Here is a 17,060-nt window from a genome sequence, read left to right as displayed (position 1 = left end):
ATGAAAAGTAATAACGATAAAGATAGATACACCGAGAGATTGGGACCGAGTGTATCACCGAGTGAGTTAGAGAAAGGGCCCCACATCAGTCCACTGATGATCCGATGCTGAGAGGGCTGGGCTCTTCCGTCGATCTCCCTCTACGGTGTCAAATTCGGTGAGTGTAGAATCACCCAAGTAATAAACCCTAAGCTTCCTCAGTTCGGGACCAATTTTGCAGTAGATATTTTTACAACAGCCATTCCCCAACTTCCACCGCAAAATGTTTTAACTGATCGATCACGTCACGGGTGTAAGAAAGCACTGTGTTTTTATGCAACACTGTCACTGAGAGAGAAAAGGGAAGAAGATATACAGTCCCAAGAAAAACAAATTTAATTCACCTTTTTTCAGGTTTATTATAATTAGCTGCTACTTGGGATTGCAAGGGTCGGTGGGAAGTAGAAGATCATTTTACCATTTGAGTGAAGCTCAACATAAAAGAGGGTTTTTTTTTTTTTAGTGGTTTTAATGGGCTTATTGGAATTTGAATCACTACCTAATGCTGCTGGTAGTGGAAAAGGTTGTATTTCATGGGGATTTAGAAGTTTGATTAGGAGAAAACAGGTTGATTCAGCTCATGTTAAAAAATATGGAAAACATCCACAGTTGGCTAAGGAATTATCTATCCTTGAGCTCATTGCCATTGGTAATTTATTGACCATCAATATCTTGTTTTCTGCTCTTTTTCTTTTCAATCTGGGGTTTGTTCCTTGAATCAGTTATTGTGATTTCTTTGATGATTTGAATAGGTGTTGGATCAACCATTGGGGCTGGTGTTTATGTTCTTGTTGGAACAGTTGCTAGAGAGCATTGTGGACCTGCTCTAACCATATCTTTCTTCATAGCTGGAATTGCTGCTGCTCTATCAGCATTCTGTTATGCAGAGCTTGCCTGTCGCTGTCCGTCTGCTGGGAGTGCGTATCATTATTCGTACATTTGTGTTGGAGAAGGGTAATTGCAGTGGATCACATTAACCTTTTTTACTTGTGTTTTGGTTTGACGAAAATAATCTATACATATTTCCACCAAAATCGTGTTGTGTTGTCTTTCAATCAGTGAATTTTAGTTTGTAACTGATGGCAGCGTTGCTTGGCTTATCGGTTGGGCACTCATCCTTGAATATACAATTGGTGGTTCAGCCGTTGCTCGTGGCATATCCCCAAATCTGGTACCATTGAATTTCATTAAGCTCCAATATTTATTTTCTCTTATCTTGTGTGCATGTGATTTGTCTTGTCCATGTTGAGCTTCCTAGGTTATTATTTTACGGATCCAGTCTGTCAGTTGCTTTTTTTGCAAGGGTCCTAAAGAGAGTACAGTTCCACAAGAAAATGAACTTTGCACTACACAAAAATTTGTTTTGAAATGTTTTCCGATTTGATGCATCTAATCTTTCGAAGTTTTATTTGAGATGTGGATCAGATTTGTATTAAGAAAAATTTCTTGAACTGCCGTCTTTTAAGAAAGAGCGGGTCCGAAAACAAGAAGCTTCCTTAATGGTTCACCATTTCATTTCCTTTTAACAAATACTTGTTTGTAAATTTTTCCACTTCCAGGCATTATTTTTTGGAGGGGAGGGCAATCTACCTGTCTTCTTAGCTCGTACTTACATTCCTGGACTTGATGTTGTAATTGATCCATGTGCGGCACTTCTAGTTTTTGTCGTCACTGGGCTCTTGTGTATGGGAATCAAGGAGGTACATTTTTCACTTTAAACCTCATCAACACTTCCGGTGTGAGGTTTTGATCTTATTGCCTATGATGGACCTATAACTCCAGTACATCTTCTGCAGAGCTCGTTTGCGCAAGGTATTGTCACTACGGCGAATATCTGTGTCATGTTTTTTGTAGTTCTTGCTGGTGGCTATCTTGGTTTCAAAACTGGATGGGCAGGATATCAACTTCCTACAGGGTAAAGTGGGTTTCTTTCGATGTTCCTATTTTAATATGGTAACTGAAGCAATATGATCCATAATCCTACCTTTTAGGTATTTTCCGTTCGGAGTGGACGGAATGCTTGCTGGGTCTGCAACAGTTTTCTTTGCGTACATAGGGTTCGATTCAGTTTCTTGCACTGCTGAGGAGGTAAGTTTGAGGTTACTGTTGAACATCTCTGAGCCAAAGCTTAGTATCTTCAAAAATTTGAATCCTCGAACCTCTCTTAAATTTTGCTATATGATTTTATTGGCTGCAGGTCAAGAACCCTCAACGTGATTTGCCGTTGGGTATAGGGATGTCCCTATCCATATGTTGCATGTTGTATATGCTTGTGTCTGTTGTTATTGTTGGCCTGGTTCCATACTATGCAATGGATCCTGATACCCCTATTTCATCTGCATTTGCCGGCCAAGGAATGCAATGGGCAGTGTAAGTAAAGAAATATTATTTATTTTGTTGGCTTTGTTTATTTGTTTCCATTATCTCATCTCCTTGTTCTTTACTGAAGATACATAATCACGACTGGAGCAGTCACTGCGCTCTGCTCAAACTTAATGGGTTCTCTTCTTCCACAGGTAATGAATTTCAGAACCTTATGTCTTTTCGAGTCATTCTTAGTTTTACTGCTGCTGCCAGAAGAGTTCAAATTTTGCTATTGATTGCTTGTTTTAAGAACTAATCTTATCTATCCGAGGGAATCTTTCATGATAGAAATTTATCTACTTGGATACTAGCATAGATTCATGGAACTGGCCACTGGATTTTCAAGAGAATGTCCAAAAGGTTGGGGATATTTCTCACAAAAGTTGCCCTTATTGACGTCTCTAAACGTATATAATAATTGAGGGGTGATTTTTTGCTTATTTTAGTATTGCATTGTTTGATTCTGCATATATTCACCTCATTTTCTAGTACTGTAGATTATTTGTTTTTATATTTTACTTGTTGGGATCTAGATAGACTTGTAATTGTTTTTTCAGCCTCGAATCTTGATGGCTATGGCTAGAGACGGGTTGCTCCCTTCTTTTTTTTCAGACGTCAATAAACGCACCCAAGTTCCTGTAAAGAGCACAATAGTAACTGGGATATGTGCTGCACTATTGTCGTTCTTTATGGATGTTTCTCAATTAGCAGGGATGGTATGTAAAACTATATTCCGCTACGTGCAATATTCAAAAATTTGCAGTTGTCATATGCTCTCACTAAGAATCAAGCAACAATGAAAAGGTCAATAATTTGCAGGTCAGCGTGGGAACTCTTCTTGCATTCACCATTGTTGCTATCTCTATTTTGATTTTGAGATATGTTCCACCAGATGAAGTGCCTCTATCATCGTCACTTCATGAAACATTTGATTCAGTTTCAACACGGTACAGTTATACTACTCCAGAAATTGATGGAAGTAACACTAAGGATCCTGTAATCTCTACTAAGAGTAGCAAATATTTCCAACCTGAAGCTGAAACATCCATTGGTTACCCTCTCATAGTCAAAGACATAAATTATGGTCATGGTAAGTTATGTTTATTGTTCTAGAGGATGTTGATTCAGTAGAATATCGGGTTCAAATACAGGATTTAGGTAGATTTTCGGAGTGACAACATATTTTTCTCTTAAACTTCTTTTTTGGGGAATTGGTCATAGTTTCTACTGGTTAATTGCTTTTCTGCTTTATGCTGATTGTTGCAGATAAATTGAATGAACAAAAGAGGCGACGACTTGCAGCTTGGAACATAGCCTTTGTGTGCATAGGAGTGTTTCTCGTCACCTCTGCAGCTTCTTCAGCTGAATACTTGCCTGGGTAATATTAACTATCATGTATCCTAACAAATGAGCATGCTCTAAAACTCACCATTTCTGGTGGTTAATACTAATGCAACATTATATCTGGAATCATTTCTTGTGGATATTACGATGGTTGCGTCCATTATTGGTCGTGGAGGTTCTTCAATCATATTTCTTTTGGCCAACGCCTATTGTCGCAACTCTGAAAGATAGTTTCTTTTACTCTATGCGACTTCTCAATTTTCTTTTTCTTGTTTTTAGAACTGCTCGCTACCTGTTGTGCGGAATTGGTGTCTCTCTTCTGTTGTGTGGTCTAATTGTGCTGTCATGGATTGATCAAGATAATGCGAGACACAGCTTTGGACACATTGGAGGTATATTCCACTTCTATTCTCATGCTCTCACAAAGAATTAAGATTCTGAGGTTAATTCAAGAAGATGGGTAGGTCACCTTGGTACCTGCATTAGTAGACTAGTCTAGTCATACAAATACATTGATAAATCCCATCTTGGTGATCTTCAAATCGAATAATTATCAGCTGGTGGATCCTAGGCCTTCTTGATATTCTAGCATGTGATTGTATCACTCTGTAACGGGTGAACCGTGAACAGACCCTATGAGCTGTCTGAATTTTGTTTTCCAAAATAGAATATTGTTGAAGTGATGCCATTTCCAGAATTGCCTATATGAGTTTACTAACCCACATTAGGAGTGGGTGTGGGGAGCAAACAAAACCATCTATGTATGTCGAGGAAGCACTTACACCTTTGTAGGTTCATCTAGATATTGTTCCGATTTGTTGTTGCTTTCAGTATATTATGCACAGAGCATAGTCTCGTCCAATGCAGAGTATATTTGTTGTTGTTACCTTAGGATAACTGTTTGAATTGTATGCAGGTTTCACTTGCCCTTTCGTTCCTCTCCTACCAATTGCAAGCATTCTTATAAATGTCTACTTGCTGATCAATCTCGGGTTAGTTTCTTGATCCATTTTATATGTGCACAATTTTATCTTTTCTTGGTGGGTAAATGAGGCTTTCACATGTAACTGATCGCATATTGCTCTTTTTGGATACAGAATCGGCACGTGGATCCGCGTTTCTGTGTGGTTGATACTTGGTGTCTTTGTTTATTTGTGCTATGGCAGAACCCACAGTTTGCTGCACAAAGCAGTATATGTGCCAAAAGAACAAGCTGAAGAGATCTGTCAGAGTTCAGGGTATCTCACTTAAGAGAAACACCGGACCATCATCGGCTCTACAACTCAGATACCCAGATTGATCATCAATTTTTCGTGTTCCCTGCACTGATCATGGAACCTCATGCATTTGTATTTGTGGCGTTTTTCTAGACTGCTTGCATAATGTACATTTTTCTTCTGTATTTGCTTATAACGTTCAGCAGGGTTGAACTCATGTGTTCCTGTACATACATTGACTATTGCGACTCGGGACAGGTTCATCCCAGTTCCGAATCAATTTAGAAAGAAGATGTAAATACTTTTACAAATTCTGTTCTGCAGACGAACTATAGAAATAAAATTAACCATTTTTAACGTGCTGAGTTCTTTTATTCTTATTTGTGTCTTCTGTGCATCAGTTAGCTGTAGTTTGTGAAAATCCTATAGAGGCAGTTTAGTGAAGATTCAGAGCCTTTGTCTTGTAAAATTCAGATTACTAGATTGCATCAAAGTTTCGGATTTTACGGAACTGAAAAGCTAGTTCTGATATTACAGGAAGAGCAGAAAATACATTCTAAAGCTATCCATAGTGTAATCTTGTTGAATAACAAAAATATTTCTCCTCCAGTTTACAAAATAGAAGCAATAAATAGCTCACAGCCCTGTCATGTTAAAGAACTTACAAGGATACAGAAAGGATACTTCACAATTAAAGCAAGATATGATGGTGTTATTACATTGTTGAAGTGATAAGTAAGATTAACCTGGGAAGATTTTCCAAGGCCACTGTGAAAGTACATCCAAGCAGAAACAACAAAACTAAAGCAAGAAATATCCTCCCAAAATACTGGTAAGTGGTGTGAGAATCTGAAGAGTCCATCGTGGATCTTCTAGTAGGAGCAGAACCGTCTGATTTCTGCCGAAGTTACAAATACATCAAGTTAAACCAATGAATATCATACAAGCATATATTCAGCATTTTAATTGTGCTACACAACACTACACCTTAAGAAATGGATAACATTCTGATTGTTACCGAGTATATGATTCTTAAGAAATACGTCAGGAAAGTTCTAAACCTTCTATTCTATTTGTTACAGTATGGTTAAAGGGGTGCTTAAAAACCCTACTTCCAACAGTTACAAGGATAGAGTTGAGTGAAGCATTACCATGGCAGTAGGATTCTTCTTGTACATAGGCTGACCTCCCATATCTTTTCGAGGAACTTCTACTTAAAGACAACCAAAAATCAATGTTAGAATTACTCTTAACTAGTATCAACTAGTTAGACATGATTAAATGTTAGGATTTAACAGTTAACAGTATTATGGTACCTTGTTCTGAAACTGTCTGCAGCTTCCAACCATGGCCATAATCGGTAAGAAGAGCATTAGGACCAAAATTGATTGGTTCTTCCCCTTCTTTAACAGCTTCAATATATGAAGCATGAGAGACCCCAATATCAAGTTTGAGGTTGATCAAGTACAGTGCAAATTTGGATTCAGTACCAATTGCAAATCTTCTTACTTTACCAGAACTTGTACAAGTTACCTCTAAAAACTGTTCCAGTAGATGAAATTGAAACCAAATTCAAAATTAAGATATTATAGACACCAGTGAATAAATCAAATAAAAATCATCGGAATTTGTAAACTCATCTACATAAAACAACGACTTCCAGTATAATTGATAAAAAGACTGAATCTGAAAACAATGATTAAGTGTAATTCAGGCTCAGATAGCAAAGAGAGAGAACTTACGGGAGGAGGATTTGCTGGAGGAGATTGTTGAATGACAGATTTTGCAGCTACTTCCTCTTCAGCCATTAGAAAGAAAGAATTCCCACAGTTCTGAGAAGCCAAATCGCCCTGAAAATCGCTAGACTTAAAAAAAGAAAAACCTTCAAGCAAAATTTTAGAATAACTAGTTCCAGAAACCTTTGACTTTGACTTTCGTTTAATAAAGGTGAGCATGTTTGGACCTTTTGACTTTCGTTTACACTTTTGTCATAGGGAGGAGGTTTTCGTTAGCAAAGCTCCTAGAAGGACGAGAAATTTTTACCACATGATAAATAGTCGAGTAATTTTTACCACATGATAAAGAGTCGAGGTGGTTTCTACTTTCTAGCTTACAGTGCATGCTATGAAATGGGCAAATTATTTTTGCGCCAAAGTTCGAGGTTTCAGTCTGATACTCTGTAGATTTATTATTATGTCATACAGAAAAAAGAAAAAGAAAAGAAGGCAGTATGAATCCAGTATGCTCTTGAAGCAGTAAGAATCCACTATAATCTTGACATTAATACAAAAACTCTTAGTTCCTGCAGACCACGACCAACAACATTTTTTTTAGTAGTCCATACTTGCAGAAAACTGGGAAACCAGGTATAGACTTGTCTACTCCTGCTTTCTGCCTGCTGAAATCCGGTGAAGAAGGATCTATAATCCTCAGCATTTACACTTATCAGTAGCTGGTAGTGGTACTTCTAATTGGTGAACCTTTTACTTGGGTAACTCCCAATCCTTCAATTTCTTGCTTCCTCTGGGTTTTGCAATGGGTGCATCCATACCGGCCATCTTGGAATTGTATTTAGCCCGGAGAGTGTCGTTGTTTGCCCACCTGCGTTAGAAGACAACAAATATAACTATTAACAGATCCTTGGAGGGGAGATATCCCAGGAAGAAACTTAAATCAAAGAGACTTGATAATGGAAATGAACATATACTGTTGACAAATTGTAAATTTCTCAAGAAGAAAAAAGTAAAAACGTACTATGAAACAAATGAATCATATACCCAGAGGCCTCTATCTAGACTCTATTTATTCCTCTTCAACTATTACAAATCTAACACGAGGCTATACTATGCTACATGTAGTTACTATTGACTGTTGTTACCAATTATATGGATGCTACGTAGTTATGACAATGATTTTGATACAAACTAATAGACAATTAACCGAAATGATATCTTCAGCAATTGCTGCTTTTAAACATGCGTTCAAACTTAAGGTAAACAGAACTGAGCAGTGAGAATTATACAAACCCCATCTAGCAGCCTATATAAAACATAAACGCAGTTAAAATTCATACAATACAACAATTAGAATAACAATGTCAGACATGAGACATTTCATAAAACATCAACTATCACATTGGTTCGATAAGTATGTCCGTGATGTTTTGCATTACATGCAAGACTTGGTAGATTTGTCAACTGAATCTCATGGAATTAGGTGCAGAATAACTTTTTTGGATATTTCAAAAGTAATCTACGTAATGAACCTTTTTCAATTATTTTTCCAGGCACACTTGTATACTGTCAGCAGTAAAAATAAAACCCTACGATGAAAAAGGCAACCCTGTTGTTATCTTCCTATAGATCTGCTAGTGAAGATTGATATTGCTTTGCATATACCACATCGAATACCTCTATTTTCTAATACATAGATCAGGTTTTAAGTTTTTAACTAGCAGTGACTAAATTATACAATTCATCTAATTATTGTTTTAAACTCTCTATGTTAATTTGCTACTTCTGCTAGTTTATTTGAAGATCTTTCATGCGCAGCTTACGTGATGAAATTCATAAATGTAAGTGACTATGCTACGGTGAAGAAATTTTTAGGACATTAAATAGAAAAAAACAAAGAGTCAAGGCAGAAGAAATCAAATATTATGAGGTATGGATACTTACGGGTTGTCCCAGGCAGTTGTATCCTCATTGACAAGATGAGTCCATTTGGTTCTTCCACTACGCCCGAAGTGCTTGACCTGCATGACCTTAGGCAATATGGTCTTGTCCATATTATCTTCCCCGGTAGGTTTAGAAAAATCACGGGTGTAGATCTTATCAGCCCTAGCTGTTCCAGCAGGATCATCCGCATCATCTTGAAAGAAAGCACCCTTGTGATAGTACTTCTGCATGAACCTCCATTTCTGCTTATTTTGCTTAGAATCAGTTGTTTTAGGATTCTTCCTCTCCCACTCTCTGCGCTCCTCCTCTGTCATGTTCCTTAATCTCTCTATCTCCTCCTTCTCCTTCACCATTGAATCTCTGTCTTCCCTATCTCTCTTGATCCTTGCAATCTCTCTGACCTTCCATGCTTCGTACTCCTCTGCCTCATTGACCTCATCATCAGTATCCACATCCTCAATGTTAGCTTCAGCTTCCAAATTCTTCTGAATCTGTTCATCCTTTTGAATTTCCGCAACAACAATCTGCTTTGTCTCAACTCTTCTTTCTTCCTTCCTTCTCCTAACCATATCCTCAAGCTTCTGCTCTTCTGCTTCTAGCCGTTCACGCTCAGCTATTGTATCTCGTTCTGCTTTAGGTACAAATACTGGCTTTATCATAGCAATACCCGTTAACTCCTCTTCTGAATCAGTCTCATACTCAGATTCCTCATCTTCTGATTCTTCCGGTTCGTCCTCTTCTTCAACAGGAAGAAGAGCAGCTTCTTCTTGCTCGCGCTGAAGCAATTTTTCCCTAATCTTTCTTCTCCTCTCCTCCTGAGCATCTTCATCCTCCTCCTCTAAATCCAAACCTTCTTGTCTTCTGTTTTCCTCTTCAATAGTAGATACAATCTCAGCTTGACGAATTCGCCTGTGATCAGCTCTAATTTCGTCCCGGTTATCTATCTTACTCTCAGCCAAACGCCGTAACCTAGGGTCATCTCTTCTAACAACATCTGAATCATCCCTAGTTGGAAAAGCTGTCTCTAAAGCAACATCTCTAGTTGTTCTAATATCTCCTTCTTCCTCAGCCTCATCTGCCCATTCCGGGGCTTTACCAGGCCAATACCTTTTCACCTTAGTTTGCCCTATTCTCCCTCTAAGTTTATCTCTAATTGCGATTATAGTGTCGCTAACTCCTGCCGTGACAGACATATTTGCAATTCACTCGAAAACCTAAACGAGTAATCTAGATTTAAACCTAAAATTCCACCCTCCTCCACAAATCTAATATTGATCAAAAATATTATTCTCCAGACCCTACAACTGAAATTTTTTATCAGCAGAAAGATGAAAAGGATTAGAACAATGAATAATGGCTAAAATCAAAATATACAAACTCCAACCCTAGGAAACTGAGAAAGAAGCATGCAAGAGTGTGCAAATTAAAATTGGGGAAAGGTATTAAGTACGAAATAATGATTCGTAATTGAAAAAAATAACACTAATTCGAAGGGGATGTGATATTAATACGTACTCTGGTTGTGATTTTAGGGTTTTTGTCCAATCTCCGCCAGGATGAGAGACCTAAAGAGAAAATAAATGAAGCGCAAGCCGAAACAACTAAGGGGTGCTCTTGTGTATACATGGTTTTTTTTGAGGGGACCATGGCCACCTTCCCTATAGTTATAAGGGGTGTCCTAAATCATTAAAATGACTAACCTACCCTTAACCTAATTTAATTTAAAACCAACCCAATAACCACCTATATATAACCACCACCTCCTTCCACCACCACCTCCAATTATCACCACCACCAACCACCACCGCCAACCACTGCTGATTACCACCACCACCTCTGATTATCACCACCACCAACCACCGATTACCACCACCACCTCCCACCATCGCCGATTACCACCACCACCACCGCCCACCACCGCCGATTACCACCACCACCTCCTCCGATTATCACCACCACCAACCACCGATTACCACCACCACCTCCGATTACCACCACCACCAACCACCACCACCACTATATATATATATAGCTTAATTTAAAACATTAACAAAGATATTCTCACAAACCCATTACTTGGCATTCGTTTTTGGTTGAATAAATGAGAAGTAATCATTAAAATGAGTTAGAAATGGAAGTTGCAAAGAGATTTAATGGAGGGTTTTTTTTCAGAGAAAAGTTCGGTTATCACGAATTAATTTTTTCTTAACCAAACTCAGAGTTCGGTTGATTCGCAAAAAAATACTTTTAACCGAACTCCTTGTATTAGAACAACACAAGTCCATAAGTTCGGTTCCTTCGCAAAATAAGGATATCACCGAACTTTAGTTTACGAAAATAATGAGAAGTCCACAAGTTCGGTTCGTTCGCAAAAATGTTAAGTTTTCTTTGTAACCGAACTCTACCTTTGAAACTTCGTAACCGAACTCTACCTAATTCGCCAAGAAATAAATTTCGTAGTAACCAAACGTTTGCCTAATTGCACATATGCATATATAAGCCCAGTTCGGTTGATTCGCAAAATATGTTGAAGTTTGCGAAGCAACCGAACTTCTAACACTAGGTTACTTTTAACCTGCAGTTTGGTTGGGAACTTGGTTGCGTTGAAGTTTGCGAACTAACCGAACACACAAGATGTACCCAAATAAATTGTTAAGTTCAAAGTTCGGTTACCTACCATTTTATCCTAGGTAACCGAACATTACACTGTACGACCAAAACCTCCATTAACGAGCGAGTTCGATAACCTGCGTGTTTGGAAAACGTAACCGAAATACACTTTCAGGTATGTTCGGTTACATGTTCTTGACATATAGTAACCGAACTGGCCCAAATCTACATAAAAAATTCATTTTTTTTGAAAGTTTGGAGCAATTCAACCAACATTATCTAAGTTTGAAGCATACCTGGGTACCCAAATACCCTTCCTCCGATTGTGGTTGGTAAAACCCATCGTTTTTCATGTTTTCCTTCTTCATCTTCTCTAACTTTACTCTCTCAATAATTCTACTTCTTTAAAAAAAAAACCATCTGATTTTTTAATCTCACTAATTATCTTTAACTTAATAATCTCACTAATCATTACACTAACTATTATTAACACTAACTAATCATCACCCAAAATTAATCAGGAGGGTAATTTAGGTATTAATATAAATATCTAGATAAGGGTTGACCTAGATTTACTTCTAATTTCTTTACCCAAAATAAAACCATGGTCCCCCAAAAAAACCATGGTCCCCAAAAAATCGTTCATACATAAGGTCCCAGTAAAAAGTTGCCCAAGTTCAATGGGCCAACGGATGATGTATGGATTGGACTAAGTTGTTCCAAAGCTAAAAGGCTGAGCAGCGGATCGGATCTAGCGGATTTGGTCCCATCCGCATGGGGTGAGCATATGACCCATAATCCGTGGATTTAACCGGGACCACTCGTATTTTTACGGATGGGTGCCCAGACCGTTCGTCAGTGGATCAGATGCGGATGAGATTTTTGAAATCCAACAGAATATGGATTGGGCTTGAATGTAACCTTAAAAATCCGTTGGACATCCATACCCGTTAGATTAAAAATATTTTTATAGTTTTAGAAAATACATAGGAATTCTTAAGGTGTTGTTGTCCATGACACTTTTATATTTGTATACATAATAGAGCATGTGTAGGTTTAATAGAATGTCATATATGTTCGTTTTATTTATTCATTATAAATTTTAAATAAAACAAATCCATTGATTATCCGCATCCAATCCACTCATCTTGTATCCATTGGATGTTGAATTGGATGCGGATACCAAATTCAAAGTCCGTAATGGAATTGGATTGGATGCAGATGATGTAAAAACCGACCTATGCTCACCTCTATCCGCATCCCCAAATGGTGCTCTATAATTTAAATAGCCTTGGGACCGGAAAAATATATTCGTTTAGTGCGGTTACTTATTTATCGATAAACGAATATATTTATTGATAAATGAATATCTATTTAGTTAAAAAGTATTTTTAGCTTTTCACATATATAATTTTGATGTTTCCGAACCAGAAGTTGGTCAATCAGGAAAAGATAACTAAAAGTTAGGGTGTGTTTGGCGCGCTTAAAATATGAATGTAATATAAAATCTTTGATTTATTTATTGATATTGAGAGAGTAGTTACCGAATACAGTTTAGTTCTTTGTTGTTTCATGATACAATCCAAAGGAGTCGAGTACAAAAAGTCTTCACGACGGGTAAAACAACTTAAGATAGTGGACTTTATCTTAGGATTCACGTGCATTCGCCGGAATAGTGGTAGGCACATGGATACTAAGTAAACTAGGTGACTAGAGGCAGTTTACTTGGTCTCAACTATACGAAGTTGGTAGTGGTCTTTGTATAGCGCCTTGATTCTGAGAGTATTCAAAATTGTACTAGGTCCCGGGGTTTTTCTACATTTGCGGTTTCCTCGTTAAAAATCTTGTTGTGTGATTTTAATTTACTTTCCGCATTATAATTATTGTTGTAGTTATAATAAAGTAATTGCACTTGTATATCAATAAAGACACTTGGATTGATCCCTATAGTTAGGTTCGGTTTCAGACTTGTATACCAAGTATATACCTTGTGGTTGTTATCTTCTTGACATTCTTTGTCTATAATAAATCACGCAAGGTATCTATCATATAGGTTGATATTGATAAGATTTTGGTGTACTTGGTACCCTCGTCATTTCAATTGGTATTAGAGAAGGCAACACGAAAAGATCTAACAATCCGTGTTTGGTACAATCAAACCTATAAGACAATGAATTCGGGTTCACATGAATTGAGTTAAGTTCACATACCGACAAGATTTGATGGTTCTAACTATCTATGGTGGAAGTTTACTATGAGATCTTTTCTCAATCACGCGATTTTAACTTGGCTATTAGTCATTGATGGGTATGAACGTCTGAAAGTGGAAAATTCAGAAACTGAGTTTAAACGCTAAGTGTATTATTTGAATGAATAAAAAACTCTCGCCAAGAAGAACTCATATGTCTTGAATGTTATAATACACGCAGTAAGTCGAGACCTTCTGAAAAAGCGGGGGTCTAACAACACCACCCAATATTTCGATTAGCAATCTGTATGGACTAACTCCGAAACACTTTGCTAAAGAATCAACTAGACAGTCATACTCAATATAGATAGAAAGTATCTCAAGGAGTTATTATCTCAATCTCTCGATTTGATCTTTACTCAAGCAAATAGAAATTTGCGAGTCTTTATCAAAGAGAGATAACTTGGACGGTACCAAAGACCAATGTCCAAGGATCAATCAACTACAATCAACAACCAAAGGTTGGATTAGAGAAGTTGATGATCACGAACGCACAACCTGTATTATTTTAATTCTATAAAATATAATGCGGAAAAGAAATAACACAGACACCAGAAGTTTTGTTAACGAGGAAACCGCAAATGCAGAAAAACCCCGGTACCTAATCCAGATTAAATACACACTGTATTAAGCCGCTACAGACACTAGCCTACTGCAAACTAACTTCGGACTGGACTATAGTTGAACCCCTATCAATCTCCCACTGATACAAGGTACAGTTGTATTCCTACGCCTCTGATCCCAGCAGGATACTGCGCACTTGATTCCCTTAGCTGATCTCACCCACAACCAAGAGTTGCTGCCCAAAATCATAGACTTGATAATAAACAGATCTGTCTCACACAGAAAAGCCTATAAAAGGATAAATCTGTCTCCCATAGATAAACCCTAGGTTTTGTTCCGTCTTTAGATATAAAATCAAGGTAACAAGAACCAATTGATAATCCGGTCTTATATTCCCGAAGAAAAACCTCGATTAATCAATCACCTCTCTATAATACTTCCTGACTACACAAGCGGATTGTCGAGGAATCACAAATAGTGAGACGAAGATGTTTGTGACTTCTTTATCTTGCCTATCGGAGAACTCTCACGATCTCAAGCCAATCAATCGATTGTACTCGTACGATAGAAGATGCAAGATCAGATCACACAACTACGATAAAGTAGTATCGGTCTGGCTTCACAATCCCAATGAAGTCTTTAAGTCGTTAACCTGATTTTAGAGAAGAAAATCAAAGGTTAATGGAGATCGACTCTAGCGGGCGTACTAGTAGCACATAGACGTGTGGGGATTAGTTTTGCACAATGCTAGATGTCTCCTTTATATGGCCTTCAAATCAGAGTTTGCCTTAGTTATAAAGCAATTCATATTCACCGTTAGATGAAAACTTGATTTATATTCAAGTTAATATTTCTCAACCGTTAGATCGAAAACTTAGCTTGTCACACACACTTGGGTAGACGTTTACTGGGTTCGTGAAAACCATGCCCAAACGTGTACGTGTATGTTGGTTCAACATAGTAACCCAAAAAGTTAACCATATGAGCATTTCATATTAACCTTGTTCTTCTTCACCATAACTAGTTCAATTGACTCAAATGAACTAGTTACAGAGTTGTTCAATTTCTATGAGATCTTATGTAACTACACAAGACACAACTGAAGCAAAGATGATTGTAGTGTGAGCTACAATATTATGTAACTACACAAGACACAATCTTATGTAACCTTGTTAAATACTACCATATGTATTTGTAGTGTGAACTACAATATTTCTCCCCCTTTTTGTCAATAAAATTAGCAAAGGTACAAGAATGGGATCATAATGAAATTTCCACAAGAGACATTTCCTGACCAAAAGAAAAATACATACCAACTTAATTTAGATGCAATCTAATAGCCGAAGCTATCAGCATTCATCAAGGAGTTTTAAGATACAAGATAACCCCTATAAAATTCCAAAGCCGCACTCCCCCGCAAGATATTACTATTAAGCACAAGTTCAAAAGAACTCTCCCCCATTTGATGTCATTCCCGAGAGAACAACAAGAGCGACCTTAATTTCGAAAGAAAAGAAGGATTTTTTATTGGACACCAAAAATCATAGGAATGATTTTCTATATCCAAAGCTCAACCAAATTAATCACAAGTAAACTCATGATTAATTCAATTGGAATACGCAACTAAATCAAACCACAAAAGTGATCAATTTAATTGAAATTGCTCAATATAAGTAAACTCACGGAGCTACAACTAAGTCAATCACACGGAGATGACTAACTTAGCCGTTCAAATACTCAACATAAGGAAAACCTTACGGAATATATGACTACATTAACCAAAGAACATGATAGTGTAGCCTTTCATATACTCAACACAAGAACTTGTGGAATATATGAAAACTCAACTAGATTAATTACAAGAGAACCTATAATTAATCTAATTGGAATACAAACAACCAAACTAATCACCGAAGTAATTAATTTAATTATTTTGGGCTCAACATAAAAGAACTTATGGAACCCCGACTAAGTTCATCATAGAATATGACAACCTTAACCGTACATGTACTCAACATAAGAAAGAAGACTTATGGAGTACTAACTAAATAACCAAACTAGTTGATTAATTTAGTTTCTAAGGCAAGGTAAATCGACTTAGTTGTAAGGTGCTCAACATAAGATACACAATGGAGCCTTCACGGTAAAACATAATAAAATGGATCGATGAAGATAAATACCGTGGATAACATACAAGGATCTATTATATTTTCTATCATAGCGACATAATAGACTTTATCCTTGTTGAACAAAAGATTTTATCCTATTTTCCATCAAATACATGACTGCATAGGCATAACTTTTGTATTTGTCAAAAGTCCATTCGTCCTTTCATCAATACGAATACCAATTTATGAACGACTTTACTTTTGAAAACATATGGGACCTTCAAGTCCATGGATGCAAACAATACATATCCCATAAACAATTGCAATATCACAAAATCATAAAGATTAATACTGCAATAACAATCTTTGCCCTTAGAAGGTAGAATCAATCTTTTTCGCACGGATTTATACCAAGAGTGGTTACCAAAAGCGTATAAAAATATTTCCTTAACAAAGAAAAACATACAAAGTCATTGACGACTATGCACCATAGTTCACATGAGATGATTGTGAACACTCAAGAATATATAACAATGTGAACTACTACCCATTCTCGAACTTCCTTCTTTGTGATTCACCAACATCACTCTTGTAACAGCCACAAAATATATTAGAATAGGATTTCTCCAAGAATCCCAGTGCCCAAGTCCAAGAGAATAGAACAAGTGCAACGAAACGGAGCAAACACTAAAAAACAAGAGACAGGACAAAGACCAATATTAACTCATCCAAATTCAACAATTCTCATCTCCATTTTTAAGGGAATTCAATAAGGAAGAGAATGCAAAAAGAATGAGGTGAATCCGAGTTCGGACGAAGAAGTTACGGTCAAAACAAGTTTACCGAATATCGACGTCAAGTATGCATACGAGTTTGCGAACTTAAACCC

General features: G+C 37.2%; 3 protein-coding genes across 4 annotated transcripts; 1 reads left to right on the top strand and 2 right to left on the bottom strand.

The window, feature by feature from the left end:
* Nucleotides 1-26: 26 nt before the first annotated feature.
* On the top strand, nucleotides 27-5,321 carry LOC113313444 (cationic amino acid transporter 2, vacuolar-like). Its single transcript, XM_026562211.1, has 14 exons — nucleotides 27-688; nucleotides 792-993; nucleotides 1,126-1,210; nucleotides 1,599-1,739; nucleotides 1,836-1,954; nucleotides 2,031-2,127; nucleotides 2,237-2,409; nucleotides 2,489-2,555; nucleotides 2,961-3,119; nucleotides 3,223-3,493; nucleotides 3,670-3,781; nucleotides 4,027-4,139; nucleotides 4,664-4,739; nucleotides 4,845-5,321. Exons 1-14 carry the CDS (start codon nucleotides 511-513, stop codon nucleotides 4,996-4,998), a joined length of 1,947 nt encoding a protein of 648 aa, XP_026417996.1. The 5' UTR covers nucleotides 27-510; the 3' UTR covers nucleotides 4,999-5,321.
* A 174-nt stretch (nucleotides 5,322-5,495) lies between these two features.
* Nucleotides 5,496-6,865, bottom strand: LOC113313571. 2 transcript variants are annotated; one of them, XM_026562364.1, is made up of 4 exons: nucleotides 6,707-6,865; nucleotides 6,281-6,506; nucleotides 6,116-6,177; nucleotides 5,496-5,862 (listed from the first exon to the last, which is right to left on the bottom strand). In XM_026562364.1, exons 1-4 carry the CDS (start codon nucleotides 6,770-6,772, stop codon nucleotides 5,680-5,682), a joined length of 537 nt encoding a protein of 178 aa, XP_026418149.1. In that variant the 5' UTR covers nucleotides 6,773-6,865; the 3' UTR covers nucleotides 5,496-5,679. The 2 variants fall into 2 exon arrangements, with proteins under 2 accessions (XP_026418149.1, XP_026418150.1); XM_026562365.1 differs by having other exon boundaries at nucleotides 6,116-6,174.
* A 261-nt stretch (nucleotides 6,866-7,126) lies between these two features.
* Nucleotides 7,127-10,264, bottom strand: LOC113310739 (microfibrillar-associated protein 1-like). The gene is made up of 3 exons (XM_026559504.1): nucleotides 10,157-10,264; nucleotides 8,642-9,945; nucleotides 7,127-7,565 (listed from the first exon to the last, which is right to left on the bottom strand). Exons 2-3 carry the CDS (start codon nucleotides 9,832-9,834, stop codon nucleotides 7,448-7,450), a joined length of 1,311 nt encoding a protein of 436 aa, XP_026415289.1. The 5' UTR covers nucleotides 9,835-9,945; nucleotides 10,157-10,264; the 3' UTR covers nucleotides 7,127-7,447.
* Between the last annotated feature and the right edge of the window lie 6,796 nt (nucleotides 10,265-17,060).

Source organism: Papaver somniferum, chromosome 9 (assembly GCF_003573695.1).
Source record: "Papaver somniferum cultivar HN1 chromosome 9, ASM357369v1, whole genome shotgun sequence".
NCBI classification, from domain to species: domain Eukaryota; kingdom Viridiplantae; phylum Streptophyta; class Magnoliopsida; order Ranunculales; family Papaveraceae; genus Papaver; species Papaver somniferum.
The sequence above is the reverse complement of the archived record's forward strand: the minus strand, read 5'-3'. Positions and strand labels throughout refer to the sequence as shown.